Source organism: Rhincodon typus, chromosome 36, assembly GCF_021869965.1.
Source record: "Rhincodon typus isolate 14 chromosome 36, sRhiTyp1.1, whole genome shotgun sequence".
NCBI classification, from domain to species: Eukaryota; Metazoa; Chordata; class Chondrichthyes; order Orectolobiformes; family Rhincodontidae; genus Rhincodon; species Rhincodon typus.
In genome coordinates this window covers 6,971,774-6,988,104 of record NC_063367.1, presented here as the reverse complement: position 1 = coordinate 6,988,104, position 16,331 = coordinate 6,971,774, and the positions used below count along the sequence as shown (strand labels likewise).

Genomic DNA, 16,331 nt, shown 5'->3' with positions numbered 1-16,331 from the left:
GACCCTATCGCACCCTGACCCTATCGCACCCTGACCCTATCGCACCCTGACCCTATCGCACCCTGACCCTATCGCACCCTGACCCTATCGCACCCTGACCCTATCGCACCCTGACCCTATCGCACCCTGACCCTATCGCACCCTGACCCTATCGCACCCTGACCCTGGTACATCGTAACCCTATCTCACCCTAACCATAGTACACCCTAACCCTATCATGCACTAACCCGATTGCACCCTAACGCTATCGCACAGTACCCCTAGTACGCCCTGACCCTAGTACGCCCTGACCCTGGCCTCCCAGCACCGTAACAACACACTTACCCGATGGACGTATAGTTTGACAGTAGCCTTTGAAGTGGCTGCCAGTTCGTTTCACTGTCGGGATGTGGACTACACTGATGTGGAGCATGGTTTACCTTCCTGTGACAGCACTGCACTACAACAAAACCATCCAGATGGAAGTATGGACCCCAGTGTCTGAAGGGACCGCTGAGTGGATCTTCCTGTCAGAAATGCAGAGCTCTATCCTTTCATGAGAAAGAACGGGCTGAGTTTCAATCTGTGTGAGATCACCGCTCTCTGGAAAATCTGACCTGTTGTTTAACCGAGTGAAACCATCACAATTCTTATCAGCATGATGCTGTTCATCCAACAGCTTAGCAAGGGTTGGAAATTAAACTTGTCCCAAAGGATTCTTATTGAAACTCTCGGGTCTCACTGCAAAGCTGTTACATTTGCAGCTTTCTTACAATGCCTCTGCGTGTGTTTGTGTGTGTCTGTGTCAGTGTCTGTGTGCGTCTGTGTGTGTGTGCATTTTTACTTGCAAGCCAAATTTAATGCAGAGGGTGTAGTTTATTTACAGAAGACAAAGGTGAAATGTGGAAACCCTCCTGACATTTTTTACTAAGTGATCTGGTAGAAAGTGGACCACCTTCTTAATATGTGCAGGAAGAAAAGAAGGATGCGGAAGATGAGGGTCAGGTAAACAGAATACCTAAAAGATCTGACTCTCCTGGAAGCATTCTTCATCTTATTGTCACAGTGGGAACCTCGTTGTGGATGCAAGAAGGAGGATTCTGCTACAGAAATAATGGAATGGCTTTTCCTCGCTTCAACAGGTAAATAACTTATGCTGATTCTTTTATGTCTGGGGAAGAGAATAGCAAGTTGCACACCTATTGGCTGCCTTTGTAAAATAAAATGGTTTACACACGCACAACTTATCAAAACAAGTTGAAGAGATTTGGTGTGTAACCAAGGTTGGCAAATTTCGTGGTACTGAGTGCTTCAAAAACATAGATAAAATCAAAAGAAAAGTGGATTGTTCTAATAATGCACAGCAGTAGTATGGGAGGAAACAAAAACACAAACAGAAATTGCTGGAGAAACTCCACAGGTCTGGCAGCATCTGTGGAGAGACATCAGGGTCAATGTTTCAGGTCCAGTGACTCTTCTTCAGAATGAGTAGAGTGGGAGGGCTTGGGGTTATAAAAATCCAGAATTGGCTTTAGAAAAGATGAAGATACGAAATAGTAAAGATCAGAATTGTTGGGTCACACAGCAGCTAACATGATGGACAGAATATTCATCATGAAATGTGAAGATCTTAAGGGAATAAAAAACTAATGTGTCCATCATGAAGGGCTTTAATCTTCACATAGACTGCATAAACCGTAAATTGGCAAAACTTAGTTTGAGGGTTTAAAAAATGCATTTAAAGCAATTTCAGGAAAAATATTTTGTTGAACCAATCACAGGAGAGGATATTTTAAATCTTAAACAAAAGCAAAATATTGTGAACGCTGGAAATATGAAATAAAAACAAAAAGTGCAGGAGAAACTCAGCAGGTCTGGCAGCTCCTGTAGAGAGAGTTAATGCTTCTCATCCAATATGACTCCTCTTTAGAGCTTCTGAATCAAAGAAGAGTCAAGAACGAAAACAAAGTTGCTGGAAAAGCTCAGCAGGTCTGGCAGCATCTGTGAAGAAAAAAACAGAGTTAACGTTTCAGGCCCAGTGACGCTTCCTCAGAACCCTTTCCTCAGAAAGAAGAGCCTTACTGGACTCAAAACAGCGACTCTGCTTTCTCTCCCCAGATGCTGCCAGACCTGCTGAGTTTCTCCATCACTTTCTGCTTTAAATTTATATTTTAGACCTTGTTCTGTATAATGCTAAATTCCAAATTCCTTATGCTAAGTAATTTGCTGGGGAAGAGTGATCACAACTGTTAGAATTTTGCAGTCAGTCTGACACAGCTATGTTTAAAGCTACAGCATTAAACTTAAAGTCAGCTGCATAAGTGTAAGGGGAAAATTGACTGAGGAATTTTGGAAAATTCAATTCAAATGATTGACACTAGATAATCAATGTTGGATATTAGCGAGGTGTTTCACAATTCTTAACAAATGTGCACTTCATTGAGAAATAAAGATTCCACGAGAAAAGTGAAACAACATTAACTAAAGAATTCAAGGACGATATTGGATAAAAAGAGGGACCTCCTGATGCTGTCGAGAAGCATAGTGAGCCCAAGGATTCGGAGAGCCTTAGAAATCAGAATAGGATAACCCGCCAACTGTAAAAATATTAGGAAACTAGCAAGAAATATAAAAACTAATCTTCACCAAGCAAGTTAGAGAAGAGTGGCTAAAATTACTGTGGACTCGTACAGTCTGAAACAGGAGCAATTATCACCAGGAGAAAGGAAATTATAGAGTTGATAAGCAAATATTTTGTGTCTGAATTCATGGCAGAAAGTTAAAAATTCAGAAGGATATATAATTCTACAAGTCAGGAACAGAAATGGGCCTTTCAGCTACATGAGCCTGGTCTGCTATTCAATAAGCCTGTGGTACATCTGTTTGTATTTTGAATATCTTTTTCCCATCTGTTTGCTGCAGTTTAAGTTAGATAAATGTGAGGTGCTGCATTTTGGAAAGGCAAATCAGGTAAGGTCCTGGGGAGTATTGCCTAATAAAGAGACCTTGAGGTGCAGGTTCATAGTTCTTGAAAGGTGGTCTTGCAGGTAGACAGGGTGGTGAAGAAGGTGTTTGGTACTCTTACCGTTATTGGTCAGTGCGTTGAATATAGGGGTTGGGAAGTCATGTTGCAGCTATATGGGACATTGGTTAGGCCACTTTTGGAATACTGTATTCAATTCTGGTCCCCCTGCTATAGGAAAGATGTTGTTAAACTTGAAAGCATTCAGAAAAAATTTACAAGGATGTTGCCAGGGTTGGAGGGTTTGAGCTATAGGGAGAGACTGAATAGGCTGGGCCTATTTTCCCTGGAGTGTCAGAGACCGAAGGGTAAACTTACAGAGGTTTATAAAACCATGAGGAGCATGATAGGTTAAATAGTCAAGGTCTTTCCCCAGGGTAGGGGAGTCCAAAACTAGAGGGCATAGGTTTAAGGTGAGAGGGGAAAGATTTAAAAAGGACCTAAGGGGCAACATTATCACTCAGAGGGTGGTGTGTGTATGGAACAAGCTGCCAGAGGAGGTGGTAGAGGCTAGTACAATTACAACATTTAAAAGGCAGCTGGATGGGTACATGAATAGGAGGGTTTAGAGGGATATGACAGGGAGGAGGAGATTTTGTTTTCTCTGAGGGGGTTGTGTAATTTTGGAATGCTCTGTCTCTGAAGATGTTGAAGTTGAGGTTGTTGACTATCTTTCAGGTGGAGGTGTATTAAGTAGGAGAATCAAGAGTTATTGGGATTAGATAGAGTCATAGAGATGTACAGCATGGAAACAGACCCGTCGGTCCAACTCATCCATGCCGACCAGATATCCTAAATTAATCTAGTCCTATTTCCCAGCATTTGGCCCATATCCCTCTAAACTCTCCCTGTTCATGTACCCATCCAGATGCCTTTTAAATATTATAACTGTACCAGCCTCCATTGCCTCCTCGGGCAGCTCATTCCATACACGCACCACCCTCTGTGTGAAAAAGTTGTGCCTCGGGTCCCTTTTAAATCTTTCCCCTCTCACCTTAAGCCTGTGCCCTCTAGTTTTGGACTCCCCTTTGTCTATTTGCCCTATCCATGCCCCTCATTGATTTGTGAGGTACTTAAAATAATTAGTAAAGGAAAGATATTGGGCAAATTAATGGGCCTCAAAGCTGACAAATTTGCTAGACCTGATAGTTTACATCCTGAGCTTCTAAAGAGGTCAATGCAGGGAGAGTGGATGCACTGGTTGTAGTTGCCTAAGAATTCCTAGATTCTGGAATGGTCCCATGTACTGCTATCTAAGAGAGACAGAGGAGAATTTTAGGGCTCTACAGGCAGTGAGTACAACATCAGTCATTGGGAAAATGCTACAATTCATGACAGTAATGTATGAATCGGGAACAGGAGTAGACCATTCAGCCCCTGGAGCCAATTCTCCCATTGTATAGGATGGTGGCTCATCTGCTTGGACTCTTCATAACCCTTGGTCGACCAAACATCTGTCCAATTCAGCCTTGAATATATGATCGAGTAACCAAGTCTGCACTGTTCTCTGGGGAAGGAGATGACAAAGATTACTAACCATTTGAGAGAAGAAATTCCTCATCCTTTCAGTCTTAGACGGGAGACTTCTTGTCCTGAAACTCTGATCCCTAGTTCCTCCATGCAAGTGATTGCACAGCACTTAGAAAATCATTATATGGCTAAACAGAATTTACGTTTATGTTTTTATGAAAGGAAAGCCATGTTTGACAAAGGTTATTTTTAGGATGCAACTGTAAGGTTGGATAAAGAGCAATGAATTGCGATGAATTTTAATTTTGAAAAGCCATCGAATACGATGTCATACTAAAGATAAGGACTTGAGTTAATGTAATATATGACATGCAGAGAAGATCAGTTAAAGGACAGAAAACTGAGAGCAGAAATAAATGGGTCAGATTGTCAGGTTATTACTAATGGAATGCCGCAAGGATCAGTGCTGGGGCCTCAGCTATTTGCAATTTTTATTAACGACTTAGATCAAGGAGCACAGTGTAATGTAATCAACACTGCTGATGACACAAAATATTAATATAGTGGGATTTGAATGACCTTTTTTCCAGAAAAACAGTGCAACAAGCAATTTGCAAGGCAGATGACTGGCATTTGTCAGAGTGCATCAGTGAGGAAGCCTTGCTGTGGGTGTTCAGGGCTGTGGTGAGACTATGCCTGGAGTTTTATGCACAGGCTTGGGCTTTGTACCAAAGGCAGGATAGACCCTTAGCTTAGAGCAAGTACAATAATGGTTCTCTAAATTGATGCCTGGGATTGTAGAATTTTTCCTTTGAGGAGATATTAAATCGGACGGGCCTATATTCTCTGGAGTATGGAAGAATACAAAGTGATCTCGTTGACACATATATTCTGAGAAGGCTTGACAAGGTACTTATGGAGATTTGTTTTTCCCTGGTTGCAAATATAGAACTAGGGAGAATAGTCTCATGTTAAGACTTTTGGATGGAGATGAGTAGAAGTTTATTCACAAGGTTATGAATTTTGAAATTTCTTTAGCTCAGAAAGCTGTTGATGCTCAGTGTTTGAGTACATTTAAGGCTGAGGATTGACAGATGTTTGGATTCTGTGAACATGGGATATGAGATTGTGAGAGGAGATGGATTTGGGATTGAATATGATCCACAATCTCATTGAGTGTTGGAGTCAGCTTGAGGAACCATTTGGCCTAGTTATCCAAATGCTGATATTTTTATGAAGCAAGCATTAACCCTTGACTATTTAAATAGAGGTATGGAGTACAAAAGCAAGGACATTATGCAAAGCTTTACAAAAGCATGACTTCAGCCTTCACTTAATAATGATCCCCTATGAATCCCCTATGGCCTTCTATCTCAGCTATTAATATGGTGCATGTTTCCTGAACAAGATCCACCCATGACCTTGCATCCTTGCATCAAGAAACAGGGTCAAGGGAAGTGACTTTCTTTTGACAAACTCCACCTGTCAAATCATCAAGTTCCTACAGCGCAGAAAGAGGCCATTCAGCCCATCAAGTCTGCAACAATCCTCTGAAGAGCATCCTCCAACCCTATCCTGATAACTCCACATTCCCCATGGCCAACCCAGCCAGCCTGCACATTATGGGAAATATGGCATGGCCAAAATCCCTAACCTTCACATCTTTGGACTGTGGATGGAAACTGGAGCACCCAGAGGAAACCCATGCAGACATAAGGAGAACATGCAAGCTCCACACAGAGAGTTGTCTGAAGGTGGAATTGAACCCGGGTCCCTGGCGCTGCTAACAGTGCCATCCTAACAAAGGAGTACCATGTATTAACCCAGAAACGAACCTGGGCCTTCCGCATGTCAAGTGAGAATTCTACCACTGAGTCCCCAATGCAAGCACCCAAGGCTGGAATCGAACCCCCGTCTCTGGCGCTGTGAGGCAGCAGAGGAAATGCCACCCGGTTGGCTCAGAGCTACCACAGTGAGAGTGGTTCTTGCGAAACAGGACAAACCAGCCATCCCAGACAACCACGTTCCCCCCTCACTGGGACCTCACAAACCCTCTATACATTTATGGAGAGGCACAGACAATGCTGCTCATTCCCAAGAAGTGCCCCCTCTACAGGCAAGCTGGCAGACCAATCATCTTAAACTCAGCAAATGGGGAGGATGTCACTTGGCCCAGGAATCTTGCATTTGTTAAATAAAGTATGGTTTAAAATTCTGGGCGCCACACTTCTTTAAAAAAAAAAAAAAAATCCACAGTCTAGTTGAGGCTGGAGGGAAGACTGACTAAAATAGCACTGGGGATCTGAGAATTCAGTTGTGTGGAGATACTGATGAAACCAGTTTTATCCTCCCGAGAGCAGAAGAGATTAAAGGGAGATTGAGTAGAGATGTTCGCCATCATACGGAGTGAACAATAAGAAATCGTTTCCTGTGGCCAAAGCATGGGGCAAAGATTGAAGAAAATTTGTGGGAGCGGGGCTGAAAGTCAAGGAGAATTTTATAGATGCAGGGAAGGTGTTATGAGTACCGTACCTTGTAACTTGCAGTGGAGTTGGGTAAATACGCGAAGGGCAGAAATTGCAGGGCGATGGGGAAAGCAGGGAGGAGGAAGACTTTGTTTCATGAGACATGAGTGTCACTGGTAAGGTCAGCATTTGTCACCCATCCCTCCCTGCCCTTCAGAAAGTGCCAGTAGAGATACCACTGCCAAACAACAGGTTGCCCTTTCAAAGGTCCAGCAAAACAGCAACAGTAGCATGCATTTATATAGCACCTTTAACAATGTAGGCCAGGGGTGATGGGTGAATGGTTGAATTGTCAGGCTTGCAAAGGCTAGGACATGGAGGTGCATTGAAATAGTCCAGTCCAGAAGTAACAAAGGCATGGCTGAGGATCTCAGTATCAGGATGAGCTGAGGCAGGGGAATGGACAATTGACCAACTGTCCTCCTATGCCAAGAGAGTCTGTAAAACCTGCCTTGTGGAGAAATAACATGTCAACAGACAGCGCCCCTCCCCCCACCGGCTGGCTTCACAGGGAGATTGGTGTCATTGTGAAAATTGCTGGAAAAGCTCAGAACTGAGCAAGGGTCACCGGACCTGAAATGTCAACTTTGATTTCTCTCCACAGATGTTGGCTGGCAGACCTGCTGAGCTTTTCCAGCAATTTCTGTTTTTGCCCTGTCTCTTGCTGGCTGTCTCAAAGTATGGGTTTTGGTGATGAAGAAAATCAGTTCACAGACAGGAATATCTACCGTGTCCATCCATGTTCAAAAAGGCATGGAATTTTGCAAAGAAATAATGGGACATCTGGGAGGGAGAAACTGCAGAAGAAATGTGATGCCATGCATTTGAAAGCGGTAAACAGAAAAATAAAAACTTCTCCCCATGCCAAGACACCCCAAAGTGCTTTGTTGAAAGACCTCAGTGGTGTAGTCACTGTTGTGATTGAAGAAACTGGGCAACATAGTTTGCAAACTCTTGCAAACAGCAATGAGGCAGTGACTAGGTCGTCTGTCCTTACGATGTTGGTCAAGCAATAAGCATTATAATCAGGTGACCAGAGGGAGAAGTCTTCCTTGAAGGGCGCTGATGGATCTTTTATGCACAGGGATTTTGGGATCATAAGTAAAATGCTGGCAAAATCAGACAAGGAAGAGTGTGGGCACATGCAGACTGCTTTGTGCATTGCTGGGCTTTACAGGTGAGAACTGAAGGCAGAAGGGCTGGAATGCTGGCCTCTCACCTCATTGAACTAGCATTGGTGTGCAGGGCAGGGAAAGGGCTAAGCGTTGGCTCCTCTGCCTTCCCTCTCCTCCCCCCTCTACCCATCAGGAAGACCCAGAAATTGGAGGTGGATTTAAAGGGGCAGCAATCCAATAACCTAAATACGACCTGCATATCAGCTGAGGTAATGGATTATAAGTGCAGAATGTGAAAAGTAGCCTCAAAGTCTCTTACAGCCTTGACATTTTCTCCCATTCGAATTTGGCAGAGTGGATTTATTTTTTTAGCGTGTATTATTGTTGGTTGAGTTGACATTATTATTTTATTAATATGTTGGTTCATTCCCCTTTCCCAGGTTGGAGTCCAGAGGAGGGGAGATGGCTACAGTGGAAGTAACGGAGCGTGAGGGATGGAAGGGGGGACCCGCAGTGCGGAGCTCCTGCCAGCCTTCGAAGAGTTTGTGTTCTTATGAAAGAACCGCCCATGTTTCCAGTTACATTTTGCATGAGCCACTGGGCACTGCCTGAGGCCATCGTTAGGTCCAAGACTGGGTTTGGCAGAAGCCCTGAGAGACTGTCAATTTGCACCCTCCTGGAGCATTGGCAACCCCAGAGCTGGCCAGCGGGATGTGACCTCATTTTGCCCATTGGGCATGCAATGGAGAACAGTGCCAGCTGGTGGTATTCTTCTCCATTTACTCAGTGAAGCACTCGGAACCTTAACTTCAGTCCTAGCCTTAGAAGTACGGCTGAGTTACGAGCCTCAGGGCAGATGGAGATAAAACAGAAAAGTGCTGGAAATGCTCAGCAGGTCTATCCATATCTGTGCCAAGAGAAACAGTGCTTAAAATTCATAGACTTCCTACAGTGTGGCAAGAGGCCATTTGGCCCATCTAGTTTCGCCAACCCCCCTGAACAGTATCCAACCCAGACTCAGGCCCCCATCCTAGCCCCAAAACCCTTCGTTTTCCATGGCTAACCCACCTAGCCTGCGCACTGTTGGGTAATTTAGCACGGTCAATACACCTAGTCTGTGGGAGGAAACCGGCACACCCGGAGGGAACCCATGCACACACACGGAGAACATGCAAACTCCACGTCGACCAAGGCTGAAACTGTACCAGGTCCCTGGCACTAACCACTGAGCCACTGGGACACCCTAAACTGGCAACTCTTTTGTCAGATTGGGATTGCCTTAGAGATGCAACAACTTTTATGCAACTTAAAAGACAGAAATGAGGAGGAATTTTCTTCTCTAAAAGGGAGTGAATCTGTGGAATTTGTTGCTGCAAAGGGCGTCAAAGCTGGGTCATTAAGTATATTCGAGGCTGAGATAGACAGGTTTTTAATCAGTGAGGGAATCGAGGGTTATAGGGTAAAAAAACAGGAAAGTGGAGTTGAAGATTATTAGATCAACTACAATCTCATTGATCTCTGCCCTTTTATCTTCTAGTTTCTTATCACCCCAGGCCTAGAACAGCCCTTCCTGTTGATTATTAATACTTGGGTGGTACTTCCAATTCTACACATCAGGCAGTCTCCTGTACAATGGGACTGGTCAGTTGCTTTGGAGATCATTATCCCCATTCACTCCACAAACATGACCATAAACTTTCAGCCCTGTCCATTTACTTTTCTGTTCCTCCCCTCTCTCCTCAACTTTCTATCCTTGACCTCCTACACTATTCCAACGAAACTCATTGGAAACCTGAGAAACAACCAGATCTTTTGGCTCGGCATTTTACAGCTTCCAAACTCCATCGAGTCCATCAACATTAGGTCATAACCTTCAGTCAGTTTTCTTTTTATGTGGTGGGAGTTAACAGTCGCTGGTGATCATTTTCACACCTCCTCCTGGTGCATCTTGCGAGCTCTCTTTCCCTTATAATAACATCCTTTTCCCATTTTATCTCTCCTCACCAGCCCCTACCGCGCACCCCCCCCCCCCCAACCCTATCACAGACCTTCCCGTTTTGTCCTTTTCGTCCTGTCCGTTCCTCTTTCCCTAGATTGAAACCAATTACAATGCTGAGCAACGCCCAGTATACCAAAGGTATCGCTGGTGTGGAAATGCCAGTGTTGGGCTGGGGTGGATAAAGGTCAGAAATCACACAACACCAGATTATAGTCCAACAGGCTTATTTAAAATCACAAGCTTTCGGAGCCCAGCTCCTTCATCACCTGAAAGCTTGTGATTTTAAAGGTGTCATTGATCTGAAACGTTAACCAAATTTCTTTCTCCACAGATGCTGCCAGAATGGCTCAATACTTCCCAAATTTTCTGTTTTATTTAAACCTGCTCCTGTTTTCCTCTCGCTTCCCAAAAGTTAGGAGTTCACATTGGGAACCTGTCCTGTTTCACAAAAAATAATTGGTTTTTGTCTTTTTTTCTGTGTGTGTCTTGTTTTGTCTTGTTTTGGTGCATGCAACAAAATTTGAATAAATGTCATATTTAAATATTTTCTGTATAGATTTCTTTCCAACGTATGTTACTTGAGAGAAAACATCAGGTTTACTAGTCAGGAACATAATAATTTTGACTGGGAGTCTGCTGACACCAGTCCTCTTTCCTTTGATGGGGTCAAAGGGTTGGTTTGCAATGGGTTTACATAAACCACCAGTTAGTTTGAACTGTTATCTTAACATAATACAGTCAATTGCATTATATATAAGGTATATCAGTAAGATGGGGCTCTTGCAGTGCAGTGGTAGTGTCCCTACCTCTAAGCCAGGATCCCCAGGTTCATGGGTGGCACAGTGGCTCAGTGGTTAGCACTGCTGCGTCACAGCACCAGGGACCTGGGTTTGATTCCACCCCCAGACAACTGTCTGTGTGGAGTTTGCACATTCTCCCCGTGTCTGCGTGGGTTTGCTCCGGTTTCCTCCCACAGTCCAAAGATGTGCAGGCTAGGTGGATTGGCCATGCTAAATTGCCCGTAGTGTTCAGGGATGTGTAGATTAGATGGGTTATAGGGGGGTGGGTCTGGCTGGGATATCTGAGGGTCGGCGTGGACTTGTGGGCCGAAGGGCCTGTTTTCACACTGTCATAATTCTACATAATTAAAAAAAAGATCCACTGACCCCAATGTTATGGGGAGTTGGTTAGCTTGGTTGGCAATGCAGAGTGATGCCAACAGCATGGGTTCAATTCCTGCACCAGCTGAGGTTACCATGAGGTACTGTCCTTCTTAACCTCTCCCCTCACCTGAAGCATGGTGACCCTCAGGTTAAACCACCACCAGTCATCTCCCTGTGATGGAACTTTGATGATTTATCTCCAAAAGTGTTTCATGACAGGTTGGCTAAGGCTATCTATACAAGTACAATAAACATGGTTAATAAGATTTTGAGAAGACCTGCATAAGATCCTAAAATAAAACAACAGTGTGGAGCTGGATGAACACAGCAGGCCAGACAGCATCAGAAGAGCAGGAAAGCCTACATTTTGGGTCAGGACCCTTCTTCAGAAATGGGGGAGGGGGAAGAAGAAGAGTCCTGACCTGAAACGTCAACTTTCCTGCTCCCCTGATGCTGCCTGGCCTGCTGTGTTCCTCCACCTCCACACTTTGTTATCTCCAGCACCTGCAGTTCTTACTATCTCTGAGTGAGATCCTAAAATGTTTTGCCTTGCCCAAGCCAGGATGACATTGTCAGTTTGTGTGGAGCTTAATTCAGTTTCCAAACCTTTTAGAAGCTTCAATTGCTTTATACAACAGGGAAGACTTCCTCATATTGAAGCACAAGGCTTCACTAGGCTCCTTTCTAGCCTGCAGTTATAACTGTGATGATTAACTCTGGTTTTGTTGTAATATTAACAATATTTAGAATGTTACATGCACTGCATGCCTCATCAGATCCATAACTTGAACCATCGATTCACAAATGTACAACATCAGATTGTTACAAACTTAATGTGTGCTGAGTTGATGCAAATGTTTATGTATGTGTGTGTGTATGGGACTGTATGCATGTAGGGAGAAGATAAACTAGTAGAAGGTGCACGTTCTTTCTGCAAATAAAGGCTATTTTCAAAATGTTGCTTCAGCTTTTATTTCATGGAAACCTCACGGGTTGTGTGCAAAACTTATCAAAATATCAGCCGTGCAAATGCGGTCAAATTGTTGGCGTGATTTTGCACGATTCAAAATACAGGCCAACTTATTCCATCAAATCGTGACGAAATCCCACCTCACTTTAACAGAAAATGTACAATTATTCCTCATACGTTAAACTCCCCAAGGAGTTGATGGTGTGCAAGCAAACCTGCAATTAAATTCACAATGAAGTAGAACAAAGTTGGGGGTGGAAGAGGAAATGTTTTAGTTTAGAGACGAGGTGAATTGCTTTTGTGTGAAATGCATTTGTGGTGTTCCAAACAGCTTGTTAACCTTGAGGAAGCATTTAGATGGGTGGAGAGAGAGGGAGATAAAGGAACATGGGAACTGGGCACACTCTTGGGATTAGGTACCGTTGATGCAGAGAGGAAGCATTAATGCAGACTTCTTAGCGAACGTTTATCTAAACCCAATTTGCCTCATAGCTCCAGATGCCCTTACGGGGCTAGAATCAGCAATGTACCCACTGGTTTTAAACAAGCACAAAATTGGCACATTTGTGTGACCAGGCAATGTCTCCAGACTTCAGGCTGTGTTCAGAGAAAATGGTCTCCAACTCTACCCCTGCTTTCTTGCTGCCAGAAGGCAACCATTCAAAGTTCGGCTGTAGGGCCGGACGTTATTTTCACTGCCAACAGGTGAGATGGCACCAGGTTGGCAGAACATCGTCACCATGCCGACCTCCAAATCACCCAATGCAAGTTATGAAAACTAATTAACCAGTGACTGTGTTTGCTGACAACCCAATCACCTGCAGTTTTAGTTTCTTAATTTCAACATCCCGCCGCACCGGCTCGTGCATCAGAAGTGGGGGAGCGTTGTGGGCAGCGTGAGGGGAGTTGAAAGTGTCTACCACCTGGACCATGGTAGCAGACTCTGCTTGGAAAGGTTGCAGCATCCAAATGATAATCTAATTTGTTCACATTTTCAGAAATTAAGAAAGACTCAGAAAGCCAAGGGGCCCTTTAAACCTACAGCTGTGATCGGCAATTTCTCCTCCCCCGCCCCAGCTGATTGACCTCCTGGCCTACTGTCCTTGTTGGACATTGAGCCCTACCCCACCCCCCAACCTTTCCACTCCTCACTAATGGGCCTCCTTACTGCTGGGTGGCTACCAGCTGACCTTCTAAGGCTTGGTGGACCACGACTGTGCGAACAGACTACTTAGATTTCATTCCACCTCCCTCACCCTGCTGAGAAATGTAAAATCACACCTGGCATACCTACCGAGGAACTATTTTGTACTAGCCAGAGGTCTTTGCCTTTTCCCCAAATAGAAAGTGGCACAAGAATTAGCCTAAAGATGCAAGATAACAAAATTCTGCCTGAGCCTCGATCTCATTGAATGGCAAAGCAGCCTTGATGGGTTGAATGGCCTGTTTCTGCTCTGACATCTTACGGTCACAGCCCTGTGAAAAGCTGGTGAGATCAGAATTGGACTCTGTCTGTGCTGCCCATCGCAACGGACACTGTTCTTGCATGAAGAATTGATCAGATCTTAAAATCTGGTCCCAGGAAGAACTAGGAGAGAAGAATAATAAGCAGAAAGATGAGGGGTGGCCTGATAGAGGTCTACAAGATTATGAAGGGTGTGGACAGTCAGAAGCTTTCTTCCAGGATGGAAGAGTCAGTTACTAGGGGCATAGGTTTAAGGTGCGAGGAGCAAGGTGATGTACGAGGCAAATTTTTTTACACAGACGGTAGTGGGTGCCTGGAACTTGCTGCTGGGGGAGGTAGTGGAAGCAGATACGATAGTGACTTTTAAAGGGCGTCTTGACAAATATATGAATAGGATGGGAATAGAGGGATATGGTCCCCGGAAGGGTAGGGGGTTTTAGTTGTGCCGGGCAGCATGTTGGTGCAGTCTTGGAGGGCCGAAGGGCCTGTTCCTGTGCTGTAATTTTCTTTGTTCTTTGTTCTATAACCTAGAAATGAATCGTGATAATGCTCATAGACAAATCTGCCTCTCAGCGACATTCGCAGGATTAACATGGGCAATAGTACCTTGGAGATTGTGGATTCACAGTAAACATTCAACCATTAATATATTCTGGGTTTATGACTATTTTTAAGCGCAAAGCATGATTTGCATTTACATAGCACCTTTCACCACTTTGTGCAATCCCTAAGCACTTTCCAATCAATCGAGTATTTTCTGAGCTGTAATGATTGCTGTGTCATGAAAAAATGCTGCAACCAATTTGCCCACAGCCAGCTCCCTCAAGCTGCAATACAATAAATTGGCAAATATAAATATATATTTTTATTGATGTTTCTTAAGCGTTTAATATTGACCAGGATTTTAGGTGGGCACTGTTCTGTTAAATAGTGCTGTACTGTTTATCTGAGAGACAGGGGATGGAATGTCAGTTTAACATCTCATCTGAAAGACACCTTCAATCCTGTGCAACTGAGAGCAAGTTCAAGTCTCTGGAATGGGACCTGGAATTGTCCCCCAGCCCTTATCATTTTTGTTTTGGTTTCTGTCATGTTTTGAAATAACAGTGGGAAGTGCACACGAAGCTCCACACACAACTCACCAGTTATTAATGGATTTAATGTCCCTAAAATCTTGAAGATAGAGTCAGATGAAATTCTGTATTGCAGTGTTTCTGAAATACTTTCCCTGTATAACCCAGTTTGAAAATTGTTGGGACCCTTCAGCAAGACTGGAGAGAGTTGGGGCAGGGGGCAAGGTGGAAAGGCTTTAAGTGGGGGGAGGGAGAGGATGTTTAGATAGCTGTTATAACTTGTCCAGATTTCCATAATGACATTGCTGTTTCAGAGCTCCCAACTAGAATATTTCAACCGGCGATCACACTTGGGGACTTCAGACCCCACCTTTGGAAGGCGTGCGTGCGTGCGTGTCTGTGTGTGTGTGTGTGTGTGTACACGTGTGTGCATGTGTTTGTGTGTGTACGTGTTTGTGTGTATTCACACATATGTGCACGCATGCCTTTGTATCTGTGTGTGTGTGTGTGTGTGAGAGAGAGAGAGTGTGTTTGTGTGTGTGTCTGTGTCTGTGGGAGTGTGTGTGTGTATACACATGCTTTTGTATATATATATGTGTGTGTGTGTGTCTGTGTTCTGTGCCTGTGGGAGTGTGTGTGTATGTGTGTGTGTGTGTGTGTGTATACGTGTGCCTTTGTATGTACGTGCGTGTTTGTGTGTGTGTCTGTGTGTATGGGAGTGTGTGTGTATGTGTTTGTGTGTGTGTGTATTCGCGTATCTTTGTTTGTATATGTGTGTGTATATGTGCTTTTTTTATTGTAACTTGGTGAGATGTTATTAGACGAGCATCGTATAAAATCCCTGCTTCCCTAAGTATAATTCAGTGTAGCCTATGGTTATGAGGTTAGCTTTGTTTCGTAAACAAGCCAGAGACTGTGTCTCATTGAGAGGTTTGTGTGCTTTCTTGCAGCTGTTAAGTTTGGTCGGATGTCCAAGAAGCAGAGAGACAGTCTGTATGCTGAGGTACAGAAACATCGTCTGCAGCAACAACAGCGAGACCACCAGCAGCAGCCTGGTGAAGCAGAGCCCCTGACCCCAACGTACAATGGGCTGACAGAACTGAACAATGACCTCAGCAATCTTTATATGGATGGGCACACGCCAGAAGTGGGCAAAGCCGACTCAGGAATGAACAACTTCTATCTGGACATTCAGCCATCCCCAGACCAGTCCGGTCTAGACATCAATGGTATTAAACAGGAGCCGATATGTGAATACGCAGCGGTCCCTGACTTCTTTCCCTACTGCTCCTTCACAAACGGTGAAAGCTCTCCCACTGTCTCAATGACAGAACTAGGTAAGCTACACTCCTGTAGAAAAGGCAGGTATAACGACAAAAAATCTCTTTCTCGTTCACTGGACGTGGGCATCTCTGGCTGTATCTATGACCCATATCTAAATGCCCTCACGGAAAGATGTTCTAAAGAGAGCTGCAAATGCAGGGGGTGGTGATAGCATAGCGGTATTATTGCTGGACTATTAATCCAGAGACTCCAATAATGCTCCGGGA

The 16,331-nt window shown here is 44.2% G+C and overlaps 1 protein-coding gene across 1 annotated transcript in view; it reads left to right on the top strand.

Annotated features, from left to right (window-relative positions):
- The window catches only part of roraa (RAR-related orphan receptor A, paralog a), a 147,495-nt gene that overhangs the window by 106,186 nt on the left and 24,978 nt on the right, over positions 1 to 16,331 (top strand). The window contains exon 4 of the mRNA XM_048617284.1: positions 15,732 to 16,118. Within this exon, the coding sequence (XP_048473241.1) occupies positions 15,732 to 16,118 (387 nt within the window). The remainder of the gene's footprint in view (positions 1 to 15,731; positions 16,119 to 16,331) is intronic.